Source organism: Oncorhynchus gorbuscha, linkage group LG19, assembly GCF_021184085.1.
Source record: "Oncorhynchus gorbuscha isolate QuinsamMale2020 ecotype Even-year linkage group LG19, OgorEven_v1.0, whole genome shotgun sequence".
Taxonomy (NCBI): Eukaryota; Metazoa; Chordata; class Actinopteri; order Salmoniformes; family Salmonidae; genus Oncorhynchus; species Oncorhynchus gorbuscha.
In genome coordinates, this window is record NC_060191.1 from 38,427,454 (window position 1) to 38,443,999 (window position 16,546).

Genomic DNA, 16,546 nt, shown 5'->3' on the forward strand with positions numbered 1-16,546 from the left:
TTTAGTTATATATTTAACGAATTATTGATTTAATCTGCATATTTTAATAGAATAATATTTTAATAATTAGTAGAATTATCAGAAGTAGGCTACTTGGGTTGAAAGAAGGAAATTCAATTGAATGTGTCTCATTTTAAGTTGAATTACACTTTCCCATGCGTTATAGTTCAAGTAATAAAGAACCAGTACTACCACTGAAATGACTATAGTGACATATTGTTTTGTTGTTTACTAAGCATTTGACAAATACAATTTAATTTGAAGTGACAATTACGTAATGCACTAGGTAGGTTATTTACATAGATCTGGACAAAAGTTTTTTTGTCTGTCTGCTTTAGTGAGGTCATTTTTATTACCGGCAGAGTTTGGCCTTGTTTGAGTAGGCTGGGACAAGTTGGGGGTAAGAAATGAATAGGTGTCCTGCAAAGGGCAATGTGCCATTTCATTTGGACCAAGCAAAATCTGCTCGTGGAAAGGTGCGACCAAACTCTACGAACAAAGTGCCACCTTAAACTGCTATGTAATGAACATGCACGCGGCAGAAAGCCTGGGAATCGGCCTGTGGTGTTGCACTTGACACCTCTACAGAATGAGCAAATTCACATTTATAGGCGCCCTACGCCTTCTGCCACCGAGTAACACCTCTCCAAATGTTCAAGGAGTGCGTCTTTCCGCTCCTCCTGGTTGTTCCCTCCTTTTTCTCCGCCCAGTTTTAACACCACAGGTCAGACACACGCCACACTATGGCAAAAGCGACGAGTCCTACACCATTTGGACATTGGGCACGTGTGGCGAGTTGAGTGGCAGGTGCTAGAACATTTGCCCAAAAGCTGTTCCAATATGGTTGAAGAAATAGCACAACATTTAGATGCAAATCGACCAAATATTTGTAATTTCATAACATTCACATTTCTGACAAGCTCGTTCCACGGACATTATGCATGCTAAATACTTGTTAAATGCATGCTGTGTCATGTCCTGTCGAATACCTGCCTCTGCAAACACAGGCAAATTACAATTATGCACATTCGATCGTGGCATCTGGTCATCGACTTCTTTCTCCCTTCGTCGAACTCCTCTCATTACAAGCCACGCGGCGACACCTGCGTAGGCCTATCCCTAACAATTGTATCTGATATTAATTTGCATAATACTAGTGCTTGACTTGGGTTGGAAGAAGTGCAGGAGTCTTTCCAAGTCGGTCCATTTGTTCACCGAAATTCACAAATTACATTATGGTATAGAGAGAGACCTCTGATTATTCAATGTTAACGGTTTATACACATTTTCCATGACCTCCATGGCTTTTAACCAAATGTCCATGACTATTATTATAGCCTACATGAAAGGTAAGAATTATTGATACTGGAAAGCTGCTGTGTCTGATTCAATGTAGTCCTATTACCTCCTGCCGTTGTGTCCTTGATCAAGGCACTTTAGTCCCCCACAGAACGGCACAGTTATAGTCACATGTTGTTAACCTGTGGTCAACCCTCCATCTAGAGAGCTCCTGGGTGTGCAGGATTTTTCAACATTAAGGTAGGCTATTTCAAATCAAGGTATCTATCTAGACATGTTTATGTATAAGGCTCAAATATGAATGTTTCAGGTGAGATCAATGCACAGCAGGTTTTGTCCATTGGGCTATTCTTAGAATATGTTTAACGTTGCCGCAATTGCATGGCTACTGTTTAATCTTGGGAATCCCAGTTTTTCAACGGTGCAGATTTATTTAGGCTCTACAGTGCTGGTGGAAAGGCAACAAGAAAATGAATGCTTCATTTGCTATAGTTACCTACCGCGATAACTGCTACAAAGTTATGTTTTGAATTGATTTTTAAAAAATGGAGTGATCATATTTAAAAGTGTGCTTTTATGAATGACAATGACAATTTATAAAACTAATTTCCTGGACTTTTCATGACCTTACAAACCCTCAATTGGCAATTTGTAAAGGCTCATCATGCCATTCATGCTGGCACATTTTCAATCTGCGCAATCTCGAACAGCCTATACTCAGTCACTCACACATTCACGGAATAGCGGCAAATAAACTTGAAACAAAGCGGAATCAGGAAATGAATATCCATCCTCCATTGCTATTCCATGAAGAGCCAGTACTCAATACCCCCAAAAAGGGAAGTGCCGATACGACGTTCCGGACCGTTTCTGCCGAAGTCAAGCACTGCAACAAAATCAATAAGTGTCAAGAATTGGGCGCAAAAGTGTTTGACGCATTTGACTATAGGTCCCATGAGAGCGTAAATACGCCAAACAAAATGTGCATTGGATGTTACATATGTTTTCATTGTTTCGGGCAATTATCTGCTTTCACTGACTCATGTGTATTGGATAGAAGGCTTAGTGCCATGGACCTAATAAAAAGGTCATAGTTGACATTCATATCCTATCAAACGTGTCATAACACAACATGCTGTCGTGTTAAAACCACACAACTTGCATTGTTTTGGTTAAAACAATCTCATACAAAGGAAGCGTTCCGTCCGGTTGTGGATACGCATGATGGCAACTTTTATTGTTTACAGAGAACAGTTCATATTTATTTATCCAGTCTTTTGTCCCGAGTTGGAACTCAAGCCGCGAAAGCATCCAGTCTGGATAATTATCCAACAAAATAATGACAATAGAGTTTCATCGTTACCCTCTTTTTGTTTTGACGCTCTTCAGCTGAAGCGTGCCCGAGGTAGTCAGGGCCAGCCGAGGCACGCGCGGCCCTCATTAGCATTACAATAGACGAGCGCCGAAGATGAGCAACAGTTTGCAAAGCTGCCCATTGTCTCTGTAGATCCCCGCAACAGCAAGCACACGCAGTCTACTGACACACATTAGATTGTAGGCTACAGATAATGTCGCTGTCGTGTGGAATTCAGATGTATGGTTATTTTTGTTATTCCTTTACGTTTTTAATTGCGCCTTTAAATGTTCATTGTTATTTTTTGTTTATTTATTTAACCTTTATTTAACTAGGCAAGACAGCATCAACAAGGAAATGTTCTAGGCTAAAGCTATTAGACTACACTCCCTTCATCCGATTATTTAGTAGTTATTCCATTGCCATAGCCTTCCTTCAGAGGTTTGGATAGAACGAACGACCGGGCAATTGCTCATATTTTCGCAGAGAGAATATGGCGGACACGCTCCACTTGACTGGAAGCCACTCGAGGGCCATTGGTACCATTACAGAGATTAACACAAAGAGACAGCCGTACCAAAAACGGTATAACACAGATTCTATATGCCTACCTGCTATGTGTAGTTGAAGCTGGAACAGTTATAATAAAATAAAAATGTATTGGTCACATACACACACAATATATACAGTACCAGTCAAAGGTTTGGACACACCTACTCATTCCAGGGTTTTTCTTAATTTTTACTATTTTCTACATTGTATAATAATAGTGAAAACATCAAAACGAAGAAATTACACATATGGAATTGTAACCAAAAAAAAGTGGTAAACAAAAAATATATTTTATACTTGAGATTCTTCAAAGTAGCCACCCTTTGCCTTGATGAAAGCTTCGCATACTCTTGACATTTTGTCAACCAGCTTCATGAGGCAGTCACCTGAAATTAATTTAAATTAACAGGTGTGCCTTGTTAAAAGTTAATTTTGTGGAATTTCTTTCCTTAATGCATTTGAGCCAATCAGTTGTATTGTGACAAGGTAAGGGTGGTATACAGAAGATAGCCCTATTTGGTGAAAGACCAGGTCCATTTTACAGCAAGAACAGCTCAAATAAGCAAAGAGAAACAACAGTCTATCATTACTTTCAGACATGAAGGTCAGTCAATCCAGAAAATGTCAAGAACTTTGAAAGTTTCTTCAAGTGCAATTGCAAAAACCATCAAGTGCTATGATGAAACTGGCTCTCATAAGACCACCGCAGGAAACCTCTGCTGTAGAGGATAAGTTCATTAGAGTTAACTGCACCTCAGACTGCAGCCCAAATAAATGCTTCACAGAGTTCAAGTAACAGACACATCTCAACATAAACTGTTCAGAGGAGACTGTGTGAATCAGGCCTTAATGGTCGAATTGCTGCAAATAAACCACTATTAAAGGACACCAATAAGAAGAAGAGACTTAATTGGGCCAGGAAACAAGAGCAATGAACAGTAGACTGGTGTATATACAGTATATACAGTACCAGTCAAAAGTTTGGACACCTTTATTTGTAGGAATGTTTGCAAATTTCGTCAAAATAAAAACCAGAAATACCTTATCTACATAAGTATTCAGACCTTTTGCTATGATACTTGAAATTGAGCTCAGGTGCATCCTGATTACATTCATCATTCTTGAGATGTTTCTACAACTTGGAGTCCACCTGTGGTAAATTCAATTGATTGGACATGATTTGGAAAGGCACACACCTGTCTATATAAGGTCCCACGATTGACAGTGCATGTCAGAGCAAAAACCAAGCCATGAGGTCGAAGGAATTGTCTCTAGAGCTCCGAGACAGAATTGTGTCGAGGAATAGATCTGGGGAAGGACACCAAAAAATATCTTCAGCATTGAAGTTCCCCAAGAACACAGTGGCCTCCATCATTCTTAAATGGAAGAAGTCTGGAACCACCAAGACTCTTCCTAGAGCTGGCCGCCCAGCCAAACTGTGCAATCAGGGAGAAGGGCCTTGGTCAGAGAGGTGACCAAGAACCCAATGGTCACTCTGACAGAGCTCCAGAGTTCCTCTGTGGAGAAGGGAGAACCTTCCATGATGCCCATCTCTACAGCACTCCACCAATCAGGCCTTTATGGTAGAGTGGCCAGACAGAAGCCACTCCGTGAATGCACATGACAGCCCGGTTAGAGTTTGCCAAAAGGCACCTAAAGGACTCTCAGACCATGAGAAACAAGAGTCTTTGGTCTGATGAAATCAAGATTGAACTCTTTGGCCTGAATGCTAAGCGTCACGTCTGGAGGAAACTTGGCACCATCCCTACGGTGAAGCATGGTGGTGGCAGCAAGCTGTGGGGATGATTTTCAGCAGCAGGGACTGGGAGACTAATCAGGATTGAGTGAAGGATAAATGTAGCAAGTACATAAAGACTGTTGATGAAAACCTGCTCCGTAGCACACAGGACCTCAGACTGGGGTGAAAGTTCACCTTCCAACAGGACAACGACCCTAAGCACACAGCAAAGACAATGCAGAAGTGGCTTCGGGAAAAGTCTCTGAGTGTCCTTGAGTGGCCCAGCCAGAGCCCGGACTTGAACCTGATCCAACATCTCTGGAGAAAATAGCTCTGCAGCAACGCTCCCCATCCAATCTGACAAAGATTGAGAGAATCTGCAGAGTAATGGGAGAAACTCCACAAATACAGTATATACATATGAAGTGGGTAAAACACGATGTAAACATTATTTAAAGTGACCAGTGTTCCATTATTAAAGTGGCCAGTGTTTTATGAATATGTACATAGGGCAGCAGCCTCCACGGTGCCGGGTGGTAGTCATCTAGTGACTAAAGTTGAAGACAGGGTACTGGGCAGGGGCCGGCTAGTGTCGACTATTTAACTCTCTGATGGCCTTGAGATAGACGCTGTTTTTCAGTCTCTCGGTCCCAGCTTTGGTGCACCTGTACTGACCTAACGAGGGACAGGATTTATTCATATTGACTGATATCATGCTCATCTCCTGCCTGCACGCATGCGCGTAGACATAATTGTAGCGATATTTATGGGCCTACATTTTAAATATACAAAAGTGGAATGGATTGTATGCTACTTACTCTGCCTGGACCCGAGCAGCATGATATATGGTAGCATATCCTACATCATTAGCTGTGTTGTGGTGTAGGATAGGCTACCCCCTAATCTGTCCAGTCAAAAACAATGCTATTTAGACGATTAAAGTGCCTACCTATGGAAATTGTTCACTTTTCCTTCTCTGACAATGGGGGCTTATTGCGTGCTTAATACGCAGCGAAGACGTTGTGTAGCCCAGCCTGTGGAAGGAGAAGGTGGGTTGCATAGCCAGGTGCCGTTGATTATCATACAGCTGTAGTCATGACCCCCCCCCCTCGTCATACAAAAGCAATTATCTGACATTTCCAGTGCTACTCCTCCGAATCTTTCGATGACACAATAAAATATCTCGCTCCGAAGTCTGCCGGTTTGAGGCCTCACACGCGTCAGAACAATTACAATTCTGGGGCTGAATTAAAGTGGTGTGCGCGAAGCCCCCTCCTCCGTACACGGTCATTGTCCTCCCTCCCAGGAGAAAAGGATGAAAACATCCATGAAGAATAGGGTGGCACGCGGCACGCTGAAGAAAACAAAAAGAAGAGAAAACTAACCACTGCATAATAATAGAAGTAAAGTCACTGGGGATGTTTCATGGCCAATCACATTATGACCCCATCACGCTTACACAGCAAACCTACATTTCCCCATCGATAAAGTGTATTCAACATTGCATGTATCCAGTCATGTAATTTACTACGTCTTGAAATGAATGTCTAATCATAGATCAACATATGTTTGTTTTTTTAAAAATCACACTAGTGTAGGTTAGGTCTCTTCGCAATCAAGGTGCGCAGTTCTTTCAACGTGTGTATATATATATATATATATATATATATATAGCCTATTTCTTCACATTTCGTTCAGGTATGTGGCTGAAGTATCCATAGAGCCTTAAACTTTGTATTTCGTTATATTACCTTATCCAGTTTGGTGACACAGAATCAAAGCACATCGTAAACAGTCCCCAAATTGCATCCAAGTCTGCACAGCCTTTGACACACTCCCCTCATTCGCGCCCACTTCCTCCCCCCTCTGATGCTGGAAGGCGGTATAAAATCCCTTGTGCACGTTCCACTTCACGTAACTAAAGGTAGAAGTCCAGAGTGCAACTGCTCCGTAGAGCAAAGGGATTTTATTTTCGTTGAGCTCCATTTCTATTAGGTATCGTCTGAAGACTAAACAAATCTGACAAGAAGTGCGCTCTATTTTTACATTTCGCACATGATATTTCTCTTCTTGTTTTGGGATACAATACATTTCCCCTCTATATTGGATATCTGGCGCTGTCTGCTAAAATTTCATAGCAGACGAAGAAATACTTCCCAGAATGGCTCGTTTGTTATTGTGTTTTTTGGCGTTGATATCAACGCAACTGGTGAGTACATATAAAAGATTCATAGTTATGTTATGAGTTGGTAACCTGTGCAGTCGCGCCTTTTACGCACTGATATGTACTTATTCTTTCCTATAGGTCGAGTCGTCCGGTGTGTTTGAGTTGAAAGTACACTCCTTCAGTAGTACCCGTAGTGTTTGTAAACGGTCTAGGGACTGCCAGATATTCTTCCGAGTCTGCCTTAAACATTCCCAAGATGTCATCTCACCTGAGCCCCCCTGCACTTATGGCATGGGACTGACCGAAATCTTCAGTGTCGACCCGAGCTCCATCTCCAGTAGCGCACCCATCAGAGTGCCTTTCCATTTCAAGTGGCCGGTAAGTAGCCTACTGTACACATACTCAATATACCATAGAGCTGATGGGAAATTAAAGGTCCAATGCAGTCGTTTTTATCTCAATATCAAATCCTTTCTGGGTAACAATTAAGTGCCTTCCTGTGATTGTTTTCAAATAAATGGTCAAGAAGAAACAAAAAATGGCTTCTTAGTAGTAAAAGAGCAATTTCGCATGTGAGAATTTTGCTAGGACTGACTGGGAGTGGGGAACTCTCTTATTAGTCTATTAACTAATGTACCACCTGGTGATGTCTGTCAGGCAGGCCAAACCTCCATCTCACCAATACAGGTGGAAATTTCAGGCAGTCTTTACGAACACCTCTTACACTAAAATAATTTTCACAATGTCACTGTATTATGGAAATATATTTAAAACATAGGGAAATCACGTTTTTTACTGCACTGGGCCTTTAATGGTTAATTCCTGGTGGTACATTTCATAGATTGGGTAATGGCATATAGATTTTCATGAAGAGTTTACACTTTAAATAATCTCACCTTTTACAGCTTTTTGACAAAGTATATATTTTTTCCTGTGTGGCTTGTAGGGTACATTCTCGCTCATTGTTGAAGCCTGGAACGCAGAGTCCTCCGACGGCCAGTCCACAGGTAGGTGGCCTTCAGTGCACACTACCTCTAGGGGGCGGAAAGTGGCTTGGATATTCCTCTAACAGTCATTCCCAGAACAAGCGTTTGAGTATAGACACGTTTTACTTATTTGCAAAAATGCGATAATATTTTATTAGAAAATTACATATAGATTTTAAAAAGTGATTACCTCACAAGATTGGATTTTAGGAATGTATTTTATTTTTCGTCTGCTCAATGTCTCTCTCTTTAATAGAAAACCAGAATAACTTGATCAGCCGTTTGGCCACCCGTAGACGACTCGACATTGGCGAGGATTGGTCACAGGATGTTCATTTTGAAGAGAAAAGTGAACTTCGTTTTTCTTACCACGTTGTCTGTGATGAACATTACCACGGTGACAGCTGCTCAGACTACTGCCGTCCCCGTGACGACCCATTCGGACACTATACTTGTGATGCCGCGGGCACCAGAATGTGCCTGTCGGGTTGGAAAGGAGAATATTGCTCAGAACGTAAGTGTACAGAAGGACTACAACGTTTTTTAAAAACTCATAAGGCCAGATCTGTTTAAGGTTGTTATTCAGAATTCTCGAAATAGTTAATTCAGACATTTCAACGACATATTCTGGTAAAAAAAACAACTGCTTCTGTCTTTTCAAATATAGAGTTTGCATCCTTTGTTCGGGCCAACAATGGGAGCTGAGTGTATGGTTTAACAGGGACACGCGTTGGAACTTAATGTGCACTCCCTTGCGTGAACACATATGGCATGTGTTCCTTTTGTGTGCGTACCAGCTGCTTAGTTTAGTACTTAACAAATAGTTTATGTGTCTGAGCTCAGTGAAGGGGTGGTTGTTCTGTGATTAGAAAGGGGAACACTCATTCAACTTTTCCCCCTTATCTCTAAAGCCATCTGCTGGTCTGGCTGTAGTGAGAAGCATGGTTATTGTGAGGCCCCTGGCGAGTGCAAGTGCCGCCTTGGGTGGCAGGGACCCCTCTGTGACGAGTGTGTCCGCTATCCTGGCTGCTTGCATGGCACCTGCGGCCAGCCGTGGCAGTGCGACTGTAAAGAGGGCTGGGGAGGACTGTTCTGCAACCAGGACCTCAACTACTGCACCAACCACAAGCCCTGCATGAACGATGCTCCCTGCACCAACACAGGCCAGGGCAGCTACACCTGTACCTGCAGGCCGGGCTTCAGTGGCAACAATTGTGAGATCGAAACCAACGAGTGTGACAGCAACCCCTGCAAGAACGGAGGCAGCTGCAATGTAAGTTCCGTGTTGCATTTATCTCTCAGGATGAAATGTTGCTACCCACAGTCCATGTCTTTTATTGTCCAATATGAAACGCCACCTTTTTAAATGACCAGGATCGGGAGAATGACTACACCTGCACCTGCCCCCAAGGCTTCTACGGGAAGAACTGTGAGATCAGTGCGATGACCTGTGCCGACGGGCCCTGCTTCAACGGTGGCACCTGCATGGAGCAGGTGACCGGTGGTTACTCCTGCCGCTGTCCTGCCGGCTACATGGGTTCCAACTGCGAGAAGAAGATTGACCGCTGTAGCAACAACCCCTGTGCTAACGGTAAGCATCCCCCTCACATCACATCCACTGTCTTGGTGAGGGGAAACCTACCAGGACTTCTGATTGTTATGCTGGAGCCGCTCACAAACTCTTATCTGTCCGCCTGGACAACAAAACTCAACCGACCGTGCTGCGGACACATTCTTTGGCAGTTACCATCATGAGTTTTTAGAAATGATTTTCTTCTTTCCACAATCTCAGTTTTGTTTTGACATGCATCCAGACCGAGCCTAAAATGTAAAAAAAATGCAGCATAGGCATGGTACAAAAGAATCTTGGCTCAGACTGATATAAGGGGTGAGATATAGCTGTCATTATGAGGTGGAAAAAAACCTAGTCTTAGAATGTTGTGGGCTATTTTGCCCCCCCTGGGTCCTCATTAGCTACACTGTAACTGTACATCATGTGGGAATGAGCACAAGCTTATCTGTAATTGGCTAAATTCCTGTTGGTGTAGGAAGAAAATGTACACAGTATATATTTGCCTTCCATAAGAAGCTTTGCCACTCATACCTGCACTTCAAGTGTTGATAAACATGCTGAGTCTGCGTCTATCTCTGTAATAGGTGGCCAGTGCCTGGATCTGGGCCACAGCCTGATGTGCCGTTGTCGTCCTGGCTTCACTGGGCTGCGCTGCGAGATCAATATCGACGACTGTGCCCGCAACCCCTGCCACAACGCCGGGACCTGCGTGGACGGCGTCAACGACTTTACCTGCACCTGCACCCTGGGCTTCACCAGGAAGGACTGCAGCGTCCGCGCCGATGCCTGCTCCATCTTCCCCTGCCAGAATGGAGGCACCTGCTACACACACTTCTCCGGACCTGTGTGCCAGTGCCCGGCCGGCTTCATGGGCTCCCGATGCGAGTTTAGCCTCAAACCCACCTCCAAGCCCAAGGCTGACGGCTTGCCCGCAGTCCTGGTTGTCTCCTTCGCCCTGGGCCTGGTCACCCTCACCCTGGTGGTGTGTGCTGCCATCGTGGTCCTAAGCCAGATAAGGCGCGGGCGGAAGGCCATGGCGTCTTCTGTCCGTAACGACCTGGAGACTGTCAACAACCGTCCCATAGGTGGTTCCAACCCCTTGTCCAGCCTCAGAGAGAAGGAAGCCTTCCTCATCCCTGGCGGCCATTACAAGGTGTCCAATAAGGACGCAGCACTGACCTCTGGCCCCGCAGACAAAAACGGAGGCAAGGCCTACAAGCAGAAGATGATTGACTACAACTTGGCCAAGGAGGAGGACCGTCATGCCAAGAACAAATTTGACCAGTAAGTATACCTCGTCAAACTCAAACGGCGTTGTGCCAATGAAGCGGAGTCTCACCAGTGTCCTAGAGTTTGGATTGCTTGTATTGAACCCAGCAAGATGTTACAATTTGATTTCTCACTATGTGACGCTCAGGCTTTATCAGATTTTTGAAACCCTCAACTTTGTATTGGAGATCATGGGATCCACTGTTTTTGCTGTTGCATGATTCCATCGCGCCTGTGGAACCTGACCTCCTTTCCCTCCCTCTATCTCTTTTCAACAGGAAGTCAGAAGGCAGCATAATGGTTCCACCAATGAGCTTCTCTAAAGAAGGCTTGTACCACCCAGTTTTCATCATCCAGACAGAACAGCAAGCTGAACAGTGTGTCTTTGCTACTGAGGTAAGCAGCTCCTCCCATTCAAACTGGTTATTATTAAGAGTTTTGGAAGTTTCTCAGCTAACATTTTCAAGATTTGATTGGTAACTTTCTCCTCTATAATTTTCCCCCCTTTTAGGTTTAACACAGTATTCAGACACCAAGAGTACAGTGACCAACAAGGGCTTTGCCTGATCATGTTTACAATCTTTCAAAGACAATTCAAAGAATTGAAGAGGATATATTAAATCAACATGTATTATTTAATATTTATTCATGCTGCTCATTAAAAATGAACTGTTTGACAACATTGACAATTTTGGATACAATACGTGAAAAGTGGGGGTGGAGAGTAGAAAGAATGTTCCGGCATAATTTGCACTACATTTTTAATTCTAATATAATTTGCTTTCTGTTAAATTTTAACAAAAAGAAAACTTTATTCTGAAGAGTGCCAAGGATTCACCAATCACAGAGAAGCAGGACCTTTTTCTCTCCTGATGCCTTATCGAAAAGAAAACAACATCTCAAATAATCTAGAGGCCTTTTTTCTTCTTTTTTTTTAACAAACTATGAATAAGATATCACTGCAATCCACTTGAGAATCAAAATGAACACCAAGGCCAGGAAAATGTCCTATCTGGGCTAGTTTTTTTTTGGTGTCAAGGTGGGGAACAATGTTGAAGATATCAAAGAACTGAAGATGAAGGTTTACTGAAAGCTTAGCTGGACAATTGTCTATTAATATCTGAGTTTGTAGTGGCCGTATGTAATATCTAGGCCTTCTGGTCCCTAAACTGGACCCCCTTTTCCCTATGGAAATAAATCACCAATGTGCCCTATCTTTCAGAGCATTACATGTACAGTATACTTAGGAAACTCAATCTTATCAAGTGCCTGATCTTTAAATTATGCTATGACTTAAGGAAAAATGGTACTGATCTTACACACTGACATTTTGTATGTGTTCTTTTATGTGTTTGTTTGATGCTGTACATGTTTTTTTCCGTCTCTTTCGGAGTATATATTTTTTTTTACAAACACACCAGAAAGTCTTATTCGAGAACAGTTGAAAGTCGTAGTACATGTCATTTGTACAGTTTGATTTTCTCACTGTCTTTCCATTTACAGCTTCCCATCTTGCCAAACACCCAGTGATTTTTATGGCATTCCCTTGACTTGAATGAAGTGCATAAAGTCTGCTTCCCCGATTATAAAAATAACCTCTTTTTTTTTTTTTTTTTACCGACAGTGCTGGATCTTTAAAAATGTTTATTCTTTTACAGAGTGAAGGACTCCAAAGAGGTTGTTCTTTTTAATTTGAAACCAAATAGTTTTTTTTGTTTTAATATTTGTATTATTGTCCTCTTTAATTTAACAATGCAATGTGTACATAACCATGAGATATTCTTTTCTATTTAATTTTTTTGTACATCATTTGTATTTATGAAGAGAATTGTATATATGTCTATGTCCCAAAAAATATATTTTTTTCATAATAAATCAGAACCGTAATTAATGTGTTGTCTTCCACCTGGGGTTGGGGTCTTTGGGCTGCTCGCTTGATATTTATGGTAAGTAGATGGGACATGGGGCTCAAATCGATGGGGCCCATTTACTTTTGTTGCTGGGCCCCCTGAACCCTCCTAGATAGGCCAACCCCTGCTATCACAGAAAGGGAATCACGTGGTCTGACACTAGCTAGCAGATTGTTGCCTAGGAGGAGGTTGCGGTGCTGTTTGGCGATATATCATCTAGGGATTCATGTGCCAGGCTAGAAAAGGGGAGAGATCCTACAGGGTGTTTTCTCTAAAGCCTGGGGCGTAGTTCCCACAGCATACATTATCTGGCTCTAAAGACCAGCTCTAATCCATCTCACTGATGCCTGTATATATATGGTAATTCTCTATCACTTTCACCCCCCCCCCCTTCAATGAGACCCTGTGTTGTGCAAAATAGATTCAAGGAGAAGCGTATGTTAACAAATCTGCACCACTGCTCCTAAATTCTGAAATCTGTTTTATTTTCTGTATTTTACTTATGCAATAAGCATAATGAGAAACTGAAATTGAGTGTTCCTGTGTTGGAGGAAGATCCGTTGAGAATAACCTGCCTCTCAAGTACCACCTCCCCCTCTTTCAGAAAAAACTGATGGTTAGGGAGAAGAAACTGTATAAATGGGGGGAGCACTTCTCCTGAGAGCTGGGAGGGCCGCTGGCCCCCCATGGGGAGCATGGGTCCCAGTCAGCACCTGACCCTGTGGGCCCCTATCCTACCCCTACTCTGTCTGGTTCTGCTAGCCTCCATGTGCCAGCCCAAACATCCAAACCAGGATGCTAAGCTACACTAGTTCATGCTAGTCCACCGCACTGAACCTTAGACTTGGGGGATACATCCCCATTTTCCATGCTGTTTATCAAATGTGAAAGATCTCAACCCACTGGGAACAAACGGGTTGAATCAACATATGTCAACGTATTGTGATGTGGAAAATACACTGAGTTTGAAAAAAGTCCTCAACATAAACTTGTTTTGAGAGTGAAATTTCAACCTCAGGATTATGTCAGTGTAACCCATTTTCAATATAGACAAACCTTGTATAAAATATGTTGAATTTGTGCCTTTGAAACAACGTCAGATCTTCAACGTTCGGAAAGTATTCTAACCCCTTGACTTTTTCCACATTTTGTTCCTTTACAGCCTTATTTTAAAATATATTTTGTTTTTTAATCATCAATTTACACGCAATACCCCATAATGCAAAAGCAAAAACAGGTTTGTAGAAAACTTTGCAAATGTATTAAAAATGTAAAACAATGCAAACCTTATTTGCATAAGTATTCAGACCCTTTGCTATGAGACTGGAAATTGAGCACCTTCTACAAAGGTGCTTCAACAAAGTACTGAGTAAAGGGTCGGAATACTTATGTATATGTGATATTTCAGTCGCAGGTCTGTGGAGATCTTCACAATTGCTATAATCTGCACAGAATCTTGCATTTGAGTAATTTAGCAAAGTGGTTCCCAAACTTTTTCACTCAGTCTCTTTCGGCATTGGGGAACATCCCGCACCCTACTTCTACGGGCACTATTTATGACAAACTGTTCACACCCTTCCTGTTGACGGAGAGAACATTTTGCAGGTTTAAATGTTATTTCCTGCAATTCTACACATTTTGTCATGGGGTGCAGAGAATTTTTCAATTTGAAAGCAAATTTTTGTGAAATTCTGTCCATCTTGCAATGTCCAATTTGTGTGACATTTGAGTAACTCAAATGTTACAACAAAGTCTATGGGCTAAAAAACGTTAGCTGACATGGGCTAGTTGACATGCCCCCCCCCCCCCCCAAAAAAACCTCTGCTCCCCCCACCGGGTGCGCCCCACAGTTTGTGAACCACTGATTTAGCAGATGCTCTTATCCAGCGAGACTTACAGGAGCAATTTGAGTTAGGTGCCTTGCTCAAGCGCACATCAACAGATCTTTCACCTAGTTGGCTCAGAGATTCGAGCCAGCGACTCAACCGCTAGGCTGCCTGATCACTTGCAGTATCTACTATGTAGTCTCAACTGCCATCCAGGTCATTTGGCTGTGCTATTAGAGGAAGTGCAGCGATAGCACATAAACAAATAATAATCTGACCTTGTGTTCCCATTTGAACTTTGTTGTGTGTTTTAAATGGTTGAAAGCGCAGTGATAACCCATTTGGATGACAACTCAACCAAAAATCTGACATCGTTTTTCTGTTGGAAACTTGGTTGTGCTTTCAGATGGTTGAAAGCACAGTGATAACACATGGGGTATACAACAAACTTCTGGCTGTCTTTTTGAGTGGGTGAATAAAGGTTGAAATCTCATTGATCAGCGTCTCAACCAAATATGACCCACATTTCCACGTTGAAATGACGTGGTGTGCCCGGTGGGAAATAACCAGGTCTAAACATGGTCCAATGAACTATTACTGATCTGAAGCCTGATACTCTCCTTCTCTCTCTTTTATCACAACAGCCCTCCCCTCCTTTTTCTCCCTCTTCCTGCAGCTGTCCAGCCTGAGTAAAATCTTAACAAATCCTCTTGTTCGTTGGTGCTAAAAGTGGGGGTTAAGATGAGCAAGCTGCTAAGCTCGTTGGACATGGTGTTGTTGAGTACACTCTGAACTGTGAGATAGAGTGTGTGTGTGTGTGTGTTTGTGTGTGTGTCATGGGCGAGGGGGGTATTGCAAAGGGGCGTGTGGCTCCTTTCATCGCACTCTGTGAGTGGAACCAAAACAGAAATCAACATGACTGTGTATCAAAATGATAGCAAGTCGCAGTCATGCCACTAAACTTCAGACCTCAGGCCTACCTGCTGTTCACCTGACTTTATTTTTTAAAACAATCTTGCACTCAACTTTGAACTTTGAACATTTGTCATGTCATCTGGGGAGCGAGGAAGACCAACCAACTCTTTCCCATTGACACCCTGACCCCTGGAGTGGAAGAGAGAGGGTTTGACTGAGTGGTGGCCATCTGAAGATGGCTGCTCTGGATTGGCCAGAGAGCTGGGTCAAAACAGGATGTGGTTGTATACACAGGTCTGGGAGTGGCTGAGACGCGCAGCTGGAGTCACAGAGTAACTCTGCGTCCTGTTTACCCCGCCGAGCAGAGGCTGCAGAGAGGGGGCCTGCCTGCGCCCCTCAAAGTGTCCTTCCCTAGTTTCCTGTGGCTGATTGCGCCCTGTGCCAACTGATTGTGGCGCTACTTGTCAAAAGCCATCTCTTCAGAAAACAAACAGAGCCCTCTGCTTGTGATTCTCTACTTCCCTTATGTTCATCTTGGGACGGGGCGAATGCTGTCAATGGGCTACTCAAGCTCCTTCCTATCAATTAAATGGAGATGTTTTCTAGGCAGGTGCTAAGATAATCAGCGATTCCTATCAACATACTAAAAGCTCTTTCGATTTCACCCTGTTTTTAGCCATCTTTATTTAGTGTTTATGTTTGTTCAACATTCTTTCAAATGTTTTGTCACAACAGAACAGCTTGGTTTCTGTGCATGAAACGAAAGACCGCTCGCTAATAATCTCCACAGAAAGTGGTTGAAATCTGGTTGGGGGTTGGTGAGTCAGCTAAACACTGGTGAAAAACCATCTCTCTATGCTCCTGGCTTCGGGGGACACCAGGCACCAGGGCCGGAACTCTATTGTTGCCACTGTTGTCAGTTCCCTTGTATCCTCTTCCACGGTCAGAGGAGGAGAA

The 16,546-nt window shown here is 42.9% G+C and overlaps 1 protein-coding gene across 1 annotated transcript; it reads left to right on the forward strand.

Moving 5' to 3' along the window:
* Window positions 1–6,838: 6,838 nt before the first annotated feature.
* dlc (deltaC) lies at window positions 6,839–12,825 on the forward strand. The gene is made up of 9 exons (XM_046315720.1): window positions 6,839–7,152; window positions 7,249–7,488; window positions 8,057–8,117; window positions 8,353–8,610; window positions 9,008–9,369; window positions 9,471–9,687; window positions 10,254–10,953; window positions 11,217–11,334; window positions 11,450–12,825. The coding sequence occupies exons 1-9, from the start codon at window positions 7,105–7,107 to the stop codon at window positions 11,453–11,455; spliced, it is 2,010 nt and encodes a 669-aa protein (XP_046171676.1). The 5' UTR covers window positions 6,839–7,104; the 3' UTR covers window positions 11,456–12,825.
* The last annotated feature ends 3,721 nt before the right edge of the window (window positions 12,826–16,546 follow it).

Coding starts and splice junctions, on each gene's coding strand:
- dlc (XM_046315720.1), top strand. CDS start 7,105: ATGGCTCGTTTGTTATTGTGTTTTTTGGCGTTGATATCAACGCAACTG. Junction 8,118..8,352: donor CTCCGACGGCCAGTCCACAG/GTAGGTGGCCTT, acceptor TCTCTTTAATAG/AAAACCAGAATAACTTGATC. Junction 9,688..10,253: donor CAACAACCCCTGTGCTAACG/GTAAGCATCCCC, acceptor TCTCTGTAATAG/GTGGCCAGTGCCTGGATCTG.